The sequence below is a fragment of the Callithrix jacchus genome, chromosome 9, assembly GCF_049354715.1.
Source record: "Callithrix jacchus isolate 240 chromosome 9, calJac240_pri, whole genome shotgun sequence".
In the NCBI taxonomy this organism is placed as follows: Eukaryota; Metazoa; Chordata; class Mammalia; order Primates; family Cebidae; genus Callithrix; species Callithrix jacchus.
The window spans coordinates 84,165,647-84,179,466 of NC_133510.1; the positions used below are offsets into that span (position 1 = coordinate 84,165,647).

Sequence of the window (13,820 nt, forward strand, 5' to 3'; positions counted from 1 at the left end):
GGCAATATCTATATTAAAATTCCAAGTTTTTCTTTACATTTTTACTAATTCAGGTAACTTTATCAAAACATGTCTTATTAATCATTTTGAGTTGAAATAACATCAGAAATAAGTTATTTTCTATAAATATAACTTTCTGTAAATATATGCTTGCCAAAGTATAGTCAGAAGAGTTTCAGGAATAACAAATTTTGTTTTAATACTTTTTCTACATTTTTATCGGCATAAAAATATTAAAAGCTTGCTTGTATATTTCTATATTCACTATAATTTTTTGAAATTTCTATTTTTGTGTAATTATTTATAATATTATAATAATTTTATTTGGATATTCTTAATTACTTGAGGCAGTTAGATTTAAGAGCAACTGCAGTGATGACTGATTTTCTTTCATTCACTCATATTTTTGCAATGTTGACCAGGTAGTTTCTGCAAAGAAACCATAATATATGGCCACACATTTCAGCTTTCACATCAGAATAAAAACATAGCACACTGACTTTCCACATGATCGATACAAAATAAATTAGGATTGAATTATAAAAATTTAAATAGGCCAGGAGCAGTGGCTCATGCCTATAATCCCAGCACTTTGGGAGGTGAAGAAAGGCGGATAACTTGAGCCCAGGAGTTCCAGACAAGGTCAGGCAACATGGCAAATCCCATCTCTACAAAAATTAGCTGGGTGTGGTGGCATGTGCTTGTAGTCACAGCTACTAGGGAGGCTGAGGTGGGAGGATCACCTGAGTCCAGGGAGCTCTAGGCTGCAGTGAACCATGATTGTGCCACTGCACTCCAGCCTGAGCAACAGAGTGAGAATTAAAAAAAGAAAAAAACAGAAATTTGAACAAACTCTGTTTTTCCTTAAACATAATACTTTTGCATCACGTGTGAATTGTGCATGACAAAGAAATATGATTTCTTAAATACATAGTGTATAGGGTAAACTGAGAATAAAGTAGTGGACTCCCTGGGTGTTTCATGTATAAGCCATTTATAGGCCTGTAACAAGTTACTTTTTTTTTTAATTGCATTTTAGGTTTTGGGGTACATGTGCAGAACATGCAAGATAGTTGCATAGATACACACGTGGCAGTGTGTTTTGCTGCCTTCCTCCGCTTCACCCACATTTGGCATTTCTCCCCAGACTATCCCTCTCCAGCTCCCCCCACCACTGTCCCTCTCCTATTCCCCCCAATAGACCCCAGTGTGTAGTGCTCCCTTCCCTGTGTCCATGTGTTCTAATTGTTCATCACCCACCTATGAGTGAGAATATGCGGTATTTCACTTTCTGTTCTTATGTCAGTTTGCTGAGAATGATGTTCTCCAGATTCATCCATGTCCCTACAAACGGCATGAACTCATTATTTTTGATTGCTGCATAATATTCCATGGTGTATATGTGCCACATTTTCCCAGTCCAGTCTATCATCGATGGGCATTTGGGTTGGTTCCAGGTCTTTCCTTTTGTAAACAGTGCTGCAATGAACATTTGTGTGCATGTGTCCTTATAGTAGACCAATTTATAGCCCTTTGGATATATACCCAGTAATGGGATTGCTGGGTCAAATGAAATTTCTATTTCTAGGTCCTTGAGAACTCGCCACACTGTCTTCCACAATGGTTGAACTAGTTTACACTCCCACCAGCAATGTAAAAGTGTTCCTATTTCTCCACATCCACTCCAGCATCTGTTGTCTCCAGATTTTTTAATGATTGCCATTCTTACTGGTGTGAGATGGTATCTGAATGTGGTTTTGATTTGCATCTCTCTCATGACCAGTGATGATGAGCATTTTTTCATATGTTTGTTGGCCTCATGTATGTCTTCTTTTGTAAAGTGTCTGTTCATATCCTTAGCCCATTTTTGAATGGGCTTATTTGTTTTTTTCTTGTAAATCTGTTTGAGTTCTTTGTAAGTTTTAGATATCAGCCCTTTGTCAGATGGGTAAACCGCAAAAATTTTTTCCCATTCTGTTTGTTGCCAATTCACTCTAGTGACTGTTTCTTTTTCTGTGCCGAATTGTGGAGTTTGATTAGGTCCCATTTGTCTATTTTGGCTTTTGTTGCCAATGCTTTTGGTGTTTTGGTCATGAAGTCCTTGCCTACTCCTATGTCCTGAATGGTTTTGCCTAGATTTTCTTCTAGGGTTTTTATGGTGCCAGGTCTTATGTTTAAGTCTTTAATCCATCTGGAGTTAATTTTAGTGTAAGGTGTCAGGAAGGGGTCCAGTTTCTGCTTTCTGCATATGGCTAGCCAGTTTTCCCAACACCATTTATTAAATAGGGAGTCCTTTCCCCATGGCTTGTTTTTGTCAGGTTTATCAAACACTGTATGGTTGTAGATTTGTTGTGTTGCCTCTGATGCCTCTGTTCTGTTCCATTGGTCTATATCTCTGTTTTGGTACCAATACCATGCTGTTTTGATTACTATAGCCTTGTAGTGTAGTTTGAAGTCCGGTAGTGTGATGCCTCCTGCTGTGTTCTTTTTTGCTTAGAATTGACTTGGCTATGCAGGCTCTCTTTTGGTTCCATATGAAGTTCAAGGTGGTTTTTTACAGTTCTGTGAAGAAAGTCAATGGTAGATTGATGGGGATAGCATTGAGTCTGTAAATTAGGGCAGTATGGTCATTTCCACAATATTGATTCTTCCTAACCATGAACATGGAATGTTTCTCCATCTGTTTGTGTCCTCTCTTATTTTGTTGAGCAGTGGTTTGTAGTTTTCGTTGAAGAGGTCCCTTACGTTCCTTGTAAGTTGTATTCCTAGGTATTTTATTCTCTTTGTAGCAATTGTGAATGGCAGTTCATTCTTGATTTGGCTCTCTTTAAGTCTGTTGTTGGTGTATAGGAATGCTTGTGATTTTTGCACAATGATTTTATATCTTGAGACTTTGCTGAAGTTGCTTACCAGTTTCAGGAGTTTTTGGGCTGAGACGATTGGGTTCTAGATATACGATCATGTCGTCTGCAAATAGAGACAATTTGGCTTCCTCCTTTCCTATTTGAATACCCTTTATTTCTTTTTCTTGCCTGATTGCTTTGGCTAGAACTTCCAGTACTATATTGAATAGGAGTGGTGAGAGAGGGCATCCTTGTCTAGTGCCAGATTTCAAAAGGAATGCTTCCAGTTTTTGCCCATTCAGTATGATATTGGCTGTTGGCTTGTCATAAATAGCTTATATTATTTTGAGATATGTTCCATCAATACCGAGTTTATTGAGGGTTTTTAGCATAAAGGGTTGTTGAATTTTGTCAAAGGCCTTCTCTGCGTCAATTGAGATATTCATGTGGTTTTTGTTTTTGGTTCTGTTTATGTGGTGAATTATGTTTCTAAACTTGCATATGTTGAGCCAGGTTGAATCCTACTTGATCATATTCATCCCCAGGATGAATCCTACTTGATCATGATGGATAAGCCTTTTGATGTGCTGTTGCAACCAGCTTGCTAGTATTTTATTGAAGATTTTTGCATCTATATTCATCATGGATATTGGCCTGAAGTTTTCTTTTCTTGTTGAGTCTCTGCCGGGTTTTGGTATCAGGATGACATTGGTCTCATAAAATGATTTGGGAAGGATTCCCTCTTTTTGGATTATTTGGAATAGTTTCAGAAGGAATGGTACAGCTCCTCTTTGTGTGTCTGGTAGAATTTGGCTGTGAACCCATCTGGACCTGGACTTTTTTTGGTGTGGTAGGCTTTTAATTGCTGCCTCAACTTCAGGCCTTGTTACTGGTCTATTCATAGTTTCGGCTTAATCCTGGTTTAGGTTTAGGAGGACAAGAGTGTCCAGGAATTTTTCCATTTCTTCCAGGTTTACTAGTTTATGGGCATAGAATTCTTTGTAATATTCTCTGATGATGGTTTGAATTTCTGTGGAATCTGTGGTGATTTCCCCTTTATCGTTTTTTATTGCATCTATTTGGTTATTCTCTCTTTTCTTTTTTATCAGTCTGGCTAGTGGTCTGTCTATTTTGTTGATCTTTCTAAAATCTAGCTCTTGGATTTATTGATTTCTTGAAGGATTTTTTGTGTCTCTATCTCCTTCAGTTCTGCTCTGATCTTAGTTATTTCTTGTCTTCTGCTAGGTTTTGAGTTTTTTTGATCTTGCTCCTCTAGCTCTTTCAATTTTGACAATAGGATATCAATTTTGGATCTCTCCACTCTTCTCATGTGGGCACTTATTGCTATATATTTTCCTCTAGAGACTTCTTTAAATGTGTCCCAGAGATTGTGGTATGTTGTGTCTTCATTCTCGTTGGTTTCGAAGAACTTCTTTACTTCTGCCTTCATTTCATTGTTTATCCAGTCAACATTCAGGAACCAGTTGTTCAGTTTCCATGAAGCTGTGCAGTTCTGAGTTAGTTTCTGAATTCTGAGTTCTAACTTGATTGCACTATGGTCTGAGAGACTGTTTGTTATGATTTCAGTTGTTTTGCATTTGCTGAGGAGTGCTTTACTTCCAATTATGTGGTCAATTTTATAGTAGGTGTGATGTAGTGCTGAGAAGTATGTATATTCTGTGGATTTGGGGTGGAGAGTTCTGTAAATGTATATCAGGTTTGCTTGTTACAGGTCTGAGTTCAAGCCCTGGATATCCTTGTTAATTTTCTGTCTGGTTGATCTGTCTAATATTGACAGTGGAGTGTTAAAGTCTCCCACTATTATTGTGTGGGAGTCTAAGTCTCTTTCTAAGTCGTTAAGAACTTGCCTTATATATCTGGGTGCTCCTGTATTGGGTCCATATATATTTAGGATCATTGGCTCTTCTTGCTGTATCGATCCTTTTACCATTATGTAATGACCTTCTTCGTCTCTTTTGGTCTTTGTTGCTTTAAAGTCTATTTTATCAGAGACCAGAATTGCAACTCCTGCTTTTTGTTTTTTTGCTCTCCATTTGCTTGGTAAATCTTCCTCCATCCCTTTATTTTGAGCCTTTGTGTATCCTTGCATGTGTGATGGGTTTCCTGGATACAGCACACTGATGGGTTTTGGCTTTTTATCCAATTTGCCAGTCTGTGTCTTTTGATTGGTGCATTTAGCCCATTTACATTTAGGGTTAATATTGTTATGTGTGAATTTTATACTGCCATTTTGATGCTGGCTGGCTGTTTTGCCCATTAGTTGATGCAGATTCTTCATTGTGTTGATGCTTTTTAGCATTTGGTATGTTTTTGGAATGGCTGGTACTGGTTGTTCCTTTCTATATGTAGTGCCTCTTTCAGGAGCTCTTATAGAGCAGGCCTGGTGGTGACAAAATCTCTGAGTACTTGCTTGTTTGCAAAGGATTTTATTTTTCCTTCACTTCTGAAGCTCAGTTTGGCTGGATATGAAATTCTGGGTTGAAAGTTCTTTTCTTTAAGGATGTTGAATATTGGCCCCCACTCTCTTCTGGCCTGTAGGGTTTCTGCCGAGAGATCTGCTGTGAGTCTGATGGGCTTCCCTTTGTGGGTGACCCGACCTTTCTCTCTGGCTGCCCTTAGCATTTTCTCCTTCACTTCAACCCTGGTGAATCTGATGATTTTGTGCCTTGGGGTTGCTCTTCTTGTGGAATATCTTTGTGGTGTTCTCTGTATTTCCTGGACTGTACTGGCCTGCCTTGCTAGGTTGGGGAAATTTTACTGGATAATATCCTGAAGAGTATTTTCCAGCTTGGATTCATTCTATTCATCACATTCAGGTACACGTATCAAAGGTAGATTAGGTCTCTTCACAGAGTCCCACATTTCTTGGAGACTTTGTTCATTCCTTTTTGTGCTTTTTTCTCTAATCTTGGCTTCTCATTTTATTTCATTGAGTTGATCTTCGACTTCTGATATCCTTTCTTCTGCTTGGTAAATTAGGCTGTTGAAACTTGTGCATGCTTCATGAAGTTCTCGTGTTGTGTTTTTCAGCTCCTTCAATTCACTCATATTCCTCTCTAAGTTGTCCATTCTTGTTATCATTTCCTCAAATCTTTTTTCAAGGTTCTTAGTTTCTTTGCATTGATTTAGAACATGTTCTTTTAGCTCACGGAAGTTTCTCATTACCCACCTTCTGAAGTCTGATTCCATCATTCATCACACTCATTCTCCGTCCAGCTTTGTTCCCTTGCTGGTGAGGAGTTTTGGTCCTTTCTAGGAGGCGAGGTGTTCTAGTTTTGGGTGTTTTCCTCCTTTTTGCACTGGTTTCTTCCCATCTTTGTGGATTTATTCACCTGTCTTCTGAGTGGTTGCTGATTTTCTGATTTTGTCTCTGAGTGGACATCCAGATTGTTGATGATGAAGTATTTCTGTTTCTTAGTTTTCCTTCTAACAGTCTGGCCCCACTGCTGTAGGACTGCTGAGGTCTGCTCCAGGCCCTGTTTGCCTAGGGAACTCCTGTAGCAGCTGCGGAACCATGAGGGTTGCTACCAGATTATTCTTCTGCTATCTTTGTCCCTGAATGATGCCCACCAAATGTCAGTCTGATCAGTCTTTTGTGAGTTGACTCTTTGGATATATGGGGCTCAGGGAACTGCTTGAGGAGACAGTCTGTACTTTATAGGAGCTCTAGTGATGAGCTGTGAGCTCCGTTGTTCATTCAGGGCTGCTAGGCAGGTACGTTTATGTCTGCTGCAGCAGAACTCATAAAGTTCCCCCTCTTTTTTTCCTCAGGTGCTCTGTCCCAAGGAGTTAGGGCTTTATTTATGAGTATCCACTGCACTTACCTGCCAAGTGAGGAGGCAGTCTAGTCACTGCCTGCCTGTAGTGGCTATCATGAGCTGCCGTGGGCTCCACCCTGTTGCCATGGGCTCTGCCCTGTTGCCGTGGGCTCCACCCAGCTGCTGTAGGCTCTGCCCTGCTGCCATGTGTAATTCCTTTTAGCCCTGTTTATATGGGTGTGGTTAGAACTGCAGTGGCAATGGTGGCTCGCCTCTGTAGTGGCAGACTCTCTCTGTTATGGCGGGTTGCCTTGGCAATGGCATGCTTCATCAGCAATGGCAGCGTACCTCCATAGGGGCTGTGTGCCTTGGTAGTGGCAGATGCCCCTCCCCCATCAAGCTGCACTGTCCTGGGTTCAGCTGTGCTTGCCATGAAACTCTCAACCCCAAGCGTTTCCAATTGCTGTTTTGTTTGTTTTTGTGGGGGTAGGACCTGCCGAGCCTGATCACCTGGCTCCCTGCCTCAGAGCCCTTTTTTTTTTTTTTTTTTAAGTTGAACGGTTGACTCTCTCCCAGGTGTTCAGTCACCTGCTGCAAAAGTGCCGGGATCTGTGTGATTTCCCGTGCAGTGACCCACTGTGCCGGCTCAAACCACATTGCTGTCCGGGAATCTCCTGGCCTGGCTTTCTGTTTAAGTCCCGTTTATTCAGATGAATGTGCTAATCTGCCTTCCAAAATCTCCAATTGCTGGTTTAACAGGGCAACCAAACCAGTGTATTTTGTACGGAGTGTCGCTGTGCTGCGGCCTCGGCCCAAACAGCTGCACCAGCCCAAACAGCCGTGCCAGCCCAAACTGCCACGCTCGCGGCCCATGGGGCTCTTACACCTGGGTATCTCCTAGTCTGTGGACAATAAAGATCCATATGGAAATGCGGCATCCACTCACCCTCTGCAGATTAACTGGGAGCTGCAATCCTGAGTTGGTCCTACAGCGCCATCTTCCCAGTCCCCCCGAAAGTTACTTTTTACCTTAGTTTTCTCTTGAATTAAATGGGGATAATGAGATTGCTGTGACAATTGAGTTAAAAATATAAAGCATTTATAAAACACTTAGATTTTAATGTTAGCTATTATATTATCATTACCCCTCCCTACCTTTATTCCACTCCCACTGGAACTTCTATTTTCTATTTTGGAAGATGGTATAATTCATTCAAATATCATTATACAGAAGGACTCTTTCTGATCTATTGTTTTTGATAATACTCAAAATTAATACAAATGACCCTATTCACACATGGTTTTGTGGACTGGCTTTAGCTTAGTTCATGAACATATGCTAACTCGTCTATGTAAAGAGAACCAGCCACAAGTTGATCAGAACCTTGGAAATTGGAATGCTCAATTACACTTTATTTTTTATTTTATTTTATGTATTTATTTATGTATTTATTTTTTTAGATGGAGTCTCCATCTGTTGCCCAGGCTGGAGTGCAGTGGCGAGATCTCTGCTCACTATAACCTCTGCCTCCTGGATTCAAGCAATTATCCTATTTCAGCATCCTGAGTAGCTGATATTACAGGAATGTGCCACCATGCCCAGCTATCACTTACACTTTAAACTTGCTTGCAACCTGACACTAATTAAAGTTTCTTTACATGTGAGAAAGAAACACTACCTTGTTGTTTGTCTCTATGATCAGCAGACAGATGTTTATAGAAAGAAGAAAAGCACAACATCTAGAAAGAGAAACAACTATATGGAGCTATAAAAATGGTTTTCTTTAGCAACATTTGACAAGGCATTTGGTGGGAAGAGAAATATATTTGATTTTCAGCCCTGGATATACTACTTCTGGGGACAGAGAATGGTGAGAGGTGGTTATGTAACTTAAGAAGTTATTATATAATCAATATTTTGTACAAGGGAGGTTTCATAAATCTGTTTCCTTGATGTAGTCAACAACGACATCCTCCACATCACTGCTTTAAAGAAGGTAGAAAAATATTTTCCAGCTTTATTTATATTTTAAAAGTAACTATTATGCATGGTCAAAATCAATGCCTTCAATATCTGTTATTGCTATTTTCAAGGAACTTTGTATTTTTCTCATTTTGACTCCTGACTACTTCACGTGTGGCTCACCTTCCTCCCTTTATTATCTAAGAGTCCTTCACAAATGCAATAGCCACAGGTATTTCTGGGCCTCATGGGGATCAATATGATGAAAATTGTATGGATTCTGTCACCAAATCTCTTAGCTCTCTACAATTAGTCACAATTAGATACTCCATACTGCAGTGGTCTGACTGTGAAAGTAACGTTCTAGCTGTAATAAGTCTTTTAGTAATCATGCTGATGGCCTCATGGTTAGTGCATAGGCTCTAGATTTAGACTGCCTTACCTTTCAAATTCCTTTTCTGCTATTTACTAGCTTCGTGACTTCTGGCAAGTTATCTGACCTTTTCTGAGCTCACTTGCCTGTTCTGTAAAATGGAGATAAATTTATAACATCTCTAGACAAGTGCAGAAAAAAGTAAGGTGTTAAAGAAAAAATGTCAGTTAATCCTACACAGTTAATAAAAGAGTGTCTGGTGCATTTTAAATGTAAGCATTAGTTATAAACCTAACCAAAGCTTTGTATTTCCCTGCATTCTCAGCTTTCTGCTCCTACTTTTACATTTGATTGTACTGTGTTACATCAAGGAATGAAATCTAAAGTGCTAAAATATAGTGGAATAGGGCAGAATAAATGTCATGGTAAAAATAAATTTTAAATTTTCATAAAAATACAGTGTTAAGTTAAAAAATCAGAGTAGAAAATATATATAGAGGAGGAGGGCAACAGAAAAAAATCATCTGACACCTGATAATATGATCTAAACTGCCATTGTTATGGCCTGTTTGAGGCAATCCATTTGCCTAGTTCATCCAAGTATCAACAAAAACCAATTCAATGTATGCATGTATGTGAATTCTCTTTACCATAAAATAAGACCCTGATAAATAAGGATATAAATTCAGTTTGATGATATATCCATTATGCAAGCAACCCTAATCTCTCATTAAAGGCACAGGGTCCCAGTTAGTAGAACTGTATTTTATATTATTATCGAAGACTCATAAATTGAATAGGTCATGAGCTACTGCAATTTTCGGGATTAATCTGTTATAGTCATAACCCTTAGACTATTTTTCACCAACTTAATATTTATGTTGAACTTACTACATTCACATAAAAGTTTTTTCTACTTCCTTTTAGTAAACTGTACTAAATATGGGTAATATGGTAATTTACATATTTTATAAAATTTAGTGATTTTTTTCTGAAAGAAAATATAGCATGCTTTATCAAATTCTGAACTTTAATCATATATGGCATGTCATGTGCTTGATGAAAATACATGAGTTTCCAAGGATAGAATCTAGCAAATTCCATGAGTTTCATGAAATCAGAATATCACAACTGGACATCTCCTTGAAGATTTATTAAAACCTAAAGGTACTCCTTGTTTAACGGGCAAATTTTTTTTGTTGATTTTTTTTCTTGACACTTTTTCTTCTTTTTATTTATTATTATTATTTTTTGAGACAGAGTCTTATTCCGTTGCACAGGCTGGAGTACAGTGGTGCAATCTTGGCTAACTGCAGCTTCTGCCTCCCAGGTTCAAGCGATTCTTCTGTCCCAGCCTTCTGAGTAGCTGGGTCTGCAGGTGTGTGCCACCAAGCCTGGCTGATTTTTGTATTTATAGTAGAAATGGGATTTTACCTTGTTGGCCAGGGTGGTCTCGAACTCCTGACCTCAGGTGATCTGCCTGCCTTGGCCTCCCAAAGTACTGGGATTATAGGATGAGCCAATGCACCCAGCCTTTTATTTTTATTTGTTTTTTCTTTTTCAAATAAATCTTTTGCTCGGAGGAGGTGAGGACAAAATCCAGGCCACTCTTTTGTAGCAATCCATAATTTAAGCTTCTGTTTTTCTCCCAAACTCTCCTCTTTTGCCCAGCCTCTGAGAGATTATCCTAACCCCAAAATAACTGTGAAAGTTTGAAATCCATTATTGAAATCCAGATCTTCTTTCTAAAGTCAAATAAAGTAAAAGCCAGAAGGAATGTGAACATTTTGTAAAGCAACATAGTGATTTAGTAGCTGTGACTATAATTTAGGTTTCCTGTCTTTTTGTTTTGAGTTTTGTAGTATATCCTCCTTTACTTTAAGTAACTGACTGTGAGTTAGAATCTGCTTAAAGTATTTCTAAATGCATATATTTTCTATTTTATATGTGTATTGGATGTAATACACTAAACTAGAAGTGGCATTAATTCCAAGAAGGCTGCTTTACACTTACTCTTGTGTTGTTTCTTTCAGCTTTAAGTTCAGAGATTTCCTCTTCCTTTTCTAGAAGCTGTTCCCTGCAGGCATTTAATTCTTTTGTCAGTGCAGCAAATTCCTGGAAAAGTAATAAAAATATTTGAAGAAATATTCAAGATTCAAAAGCAGAAATAAATAAATGTACAAATTTCAAAATGAAAAGAATGGGGGAAATTGACCTCATTGACTGGTTAACATATATTGCTGTTATGAAGTACCTTAATTCATTATTCAAAATATGCTAATTCATATTTATTATATACATTTTTTTTTTGAGGCGGAGTTTCACTCTTGTTACCCAGGCTGGAGTGCAATGGCGCAATCTTGGCTCACTGCAACCTCCGCCTCCTGGGTTCAGGCAAATCTCCTGCCTCAGCTTCCTGAGTAGCTGGGATTACAGGCACTCGCCACCATGTCCAGCTAATTTTTCTGTATTTTTAGTAGAGACGGGGTTTCACCATGTTGACCAGGATGGTCTCAATCTCTTGACCTTGTGATCCACCCGCCTCGGCCTCCCAAAGTGCTGGGATTACAGGTGTATTATATACATTTTATTACAATACACTGCTTAGATGGTTGCATATATAAAGTATATTTCAAAATATATCAGCTACATCACACTGAATCTAATGTTGATAAGTTATTCCTAGAGTAATTTAAATATTTGAGTTCGCCTAGTTTTGTGAACAGCTCCAAAAATCGTATACTTTAATACCTATATAGTAATGTTTATACAGAATACAGTGGGTCTTCAGAACAACAGCACCTGTTAAATGTGCTATTTTGAGATTAAGAAATTTATTTTATTTGTTAACAAGATGATGCAGGGGAATCTACATTTTTTTACAAAATGATAAATATGCCTAAGATTTGATAACATTATGTAAGATTTTCTTATTAATTTGTGTATGGTTCAGTTTTTCCAAAAGGTAAGCTTCATGTGGACAGGGACTTTGACTTGTTCACTGCTACACCACCAGTATCTAGGACATAGTGGGAGCTCAAATAATATTTATTTTTAGTTAATAAAAATAGGTCACATTGTCACCAAAAAATTGGGGGTTCTTGAGAATTCTATCTTCATGTGGTTAATGACACTATGAAGTAATCTTCACTGGCCTCCTTCCCCTAAATGGGATCAGAGATCATTATGATATGGTATTTTTACTAACGGTGCAAAGTTTCTTTACACATAGAAAAGGTTATTTAATAAGAAGACCAGGAAATTAAACTATTCTGCTATTCTACATTATAAACAAATATTTAATTTAAAAATATATAATAATAAAGCTTTAGAGTGATTTTCAGTAGTAAAATTGATGCTTATCAAATATTTAAGTATTTGAGAAAACTTAGCTCTAGGCTGAGAAGGCACTCAGAAGATGAAAAAAATAATGAAGGAGGCAGTTTTGGTTAACCTAACCTCTAGTAAGGCAAATTTAATGAAAAGTAAATGAATATGATTATACAAAGTTGGGGAAGATATGGAATTTATATTTTTGTTTGCTTCAAACCACTTACTTTGCTTAGTTTCTATAAATGGCTTCGGCCCAAGTGAATACTTCAAAGACCTTAGAGTAGACTTTAGGGCTAGATTCTAGATCAAAGAGTTCGCTGTTACATTTTGGCTACATAGGGATAAATGTTTTCTCCCCTGATTTTGCCTGCTTAAATGTTGCTAATACTCTGAGCATTTTATTTAGGTAGTAAATGGAAATGGAACAAATATAAAGCAATAAACCTATCTCTAGAAATAAATTGTTTTTCATATATTGCATAATTTTGATAGAGAAAAGAAGTGATACATGAAGATTCTTTCTTGCATGTTAACATAGGCATTTAGAAACAATCTTATGCTTATGTATATTATGACACTAAGATAAAACATAAATAAAATCTGTATTTTACCATCATGCTAATGATAAAAAGTATATGTGTCTGTTAGAATTTTAACATTAGGTATCTCTAGGTGTGAAATTATGAATGTATTTTGGTTTTTGGCTTCTTCCCATGTATTTCTATCATCAGACTTTCTACAATGGAGAAATATGCTTTTGTGCTTTGAAAATAAGAGAAACTATAATTGTGTAAGTTCACTAAAACAATCAAGCTTTTAAAACAGAAAGCAGAAATTAGTCAAGATGTTATAAGTTGACAGAAGACTTGGCCTTTTTTATTATCATGGCACTGATTCTGAGTAGGCTAGTGACTCCATGTATTAAGATTAGTCTTACATTTATTAATTTCCTTGCAAATATCAGGTGCTACTTTCACATTCATTATACCATCTCGCTCTCTAAATACCTAAGGAGGGATTCTCACTCCCCTCTTATAGCTGAGGAAACTGACTAATGATAAGCTGTAAGTCTAAGTTCACAAAACTCACAAGCCATAGGGAGTGAGTCAGCTCTGAACATAATTCTCCACACTGCAAGTCTAGTGCTTTTCTACTATTTCATTTTGGACCTAGTTGTTAGTTGGGTTTATATTATTCAGATTTGGAGTACATTTAGAGGTGCCCTTTTTCCTTACCTGAAACATTAAATAATGTTACAATTGATAAGGCTTGGCTCTCTGCCCCCACCCAAATCTCACATTAAATTGTAATAATCCCCATGTGTCAAGGGCAGGAACAGGTGGAGGTAATTGAATAATGGGGGTGGTTTTCCCTCATACTGCTTCCCTGATAGTGAGTGAGTTCTCACAAGATCTGATGGTTTTATAAAGGGGAAACCCCTTTCTCTTGGTCCTCATTCTCTCTTGCCACCACCATGTAAGAAATGCCTTTTACCTTCCATCATGATTGTGAGTCCTCCCCAGAAACGT

At 37.8% G+C, this 13,820-nt stretch overlaps 1 protein-coding gene across 50 annotated transcripts in view; it reads right to left on the reverse strand.

Moving 5' to 3' along the window:
• Positions 1-13,820, reverse strand: part of PPFIA2 (PPFI scaffold protein A2) — a 506,309-nt gene that overhangs the window by 200,062 nt on the left and 292,427 nt on the right. For all 50 annotated transcript variants that reach the window (XM_078336983.1, XM_078336985.1, XM_078336982.1 and 47 more), the window contains one exon: positions 10,972-11,073. In XM_078336983.1, coding sequence (XP_078193109.1) covers positions 10,972-11,073 — 102 coding nt within the window. The remainder of the gene's footprint in view (positions 1-10,971; positions 11,074-13,820) is intronic.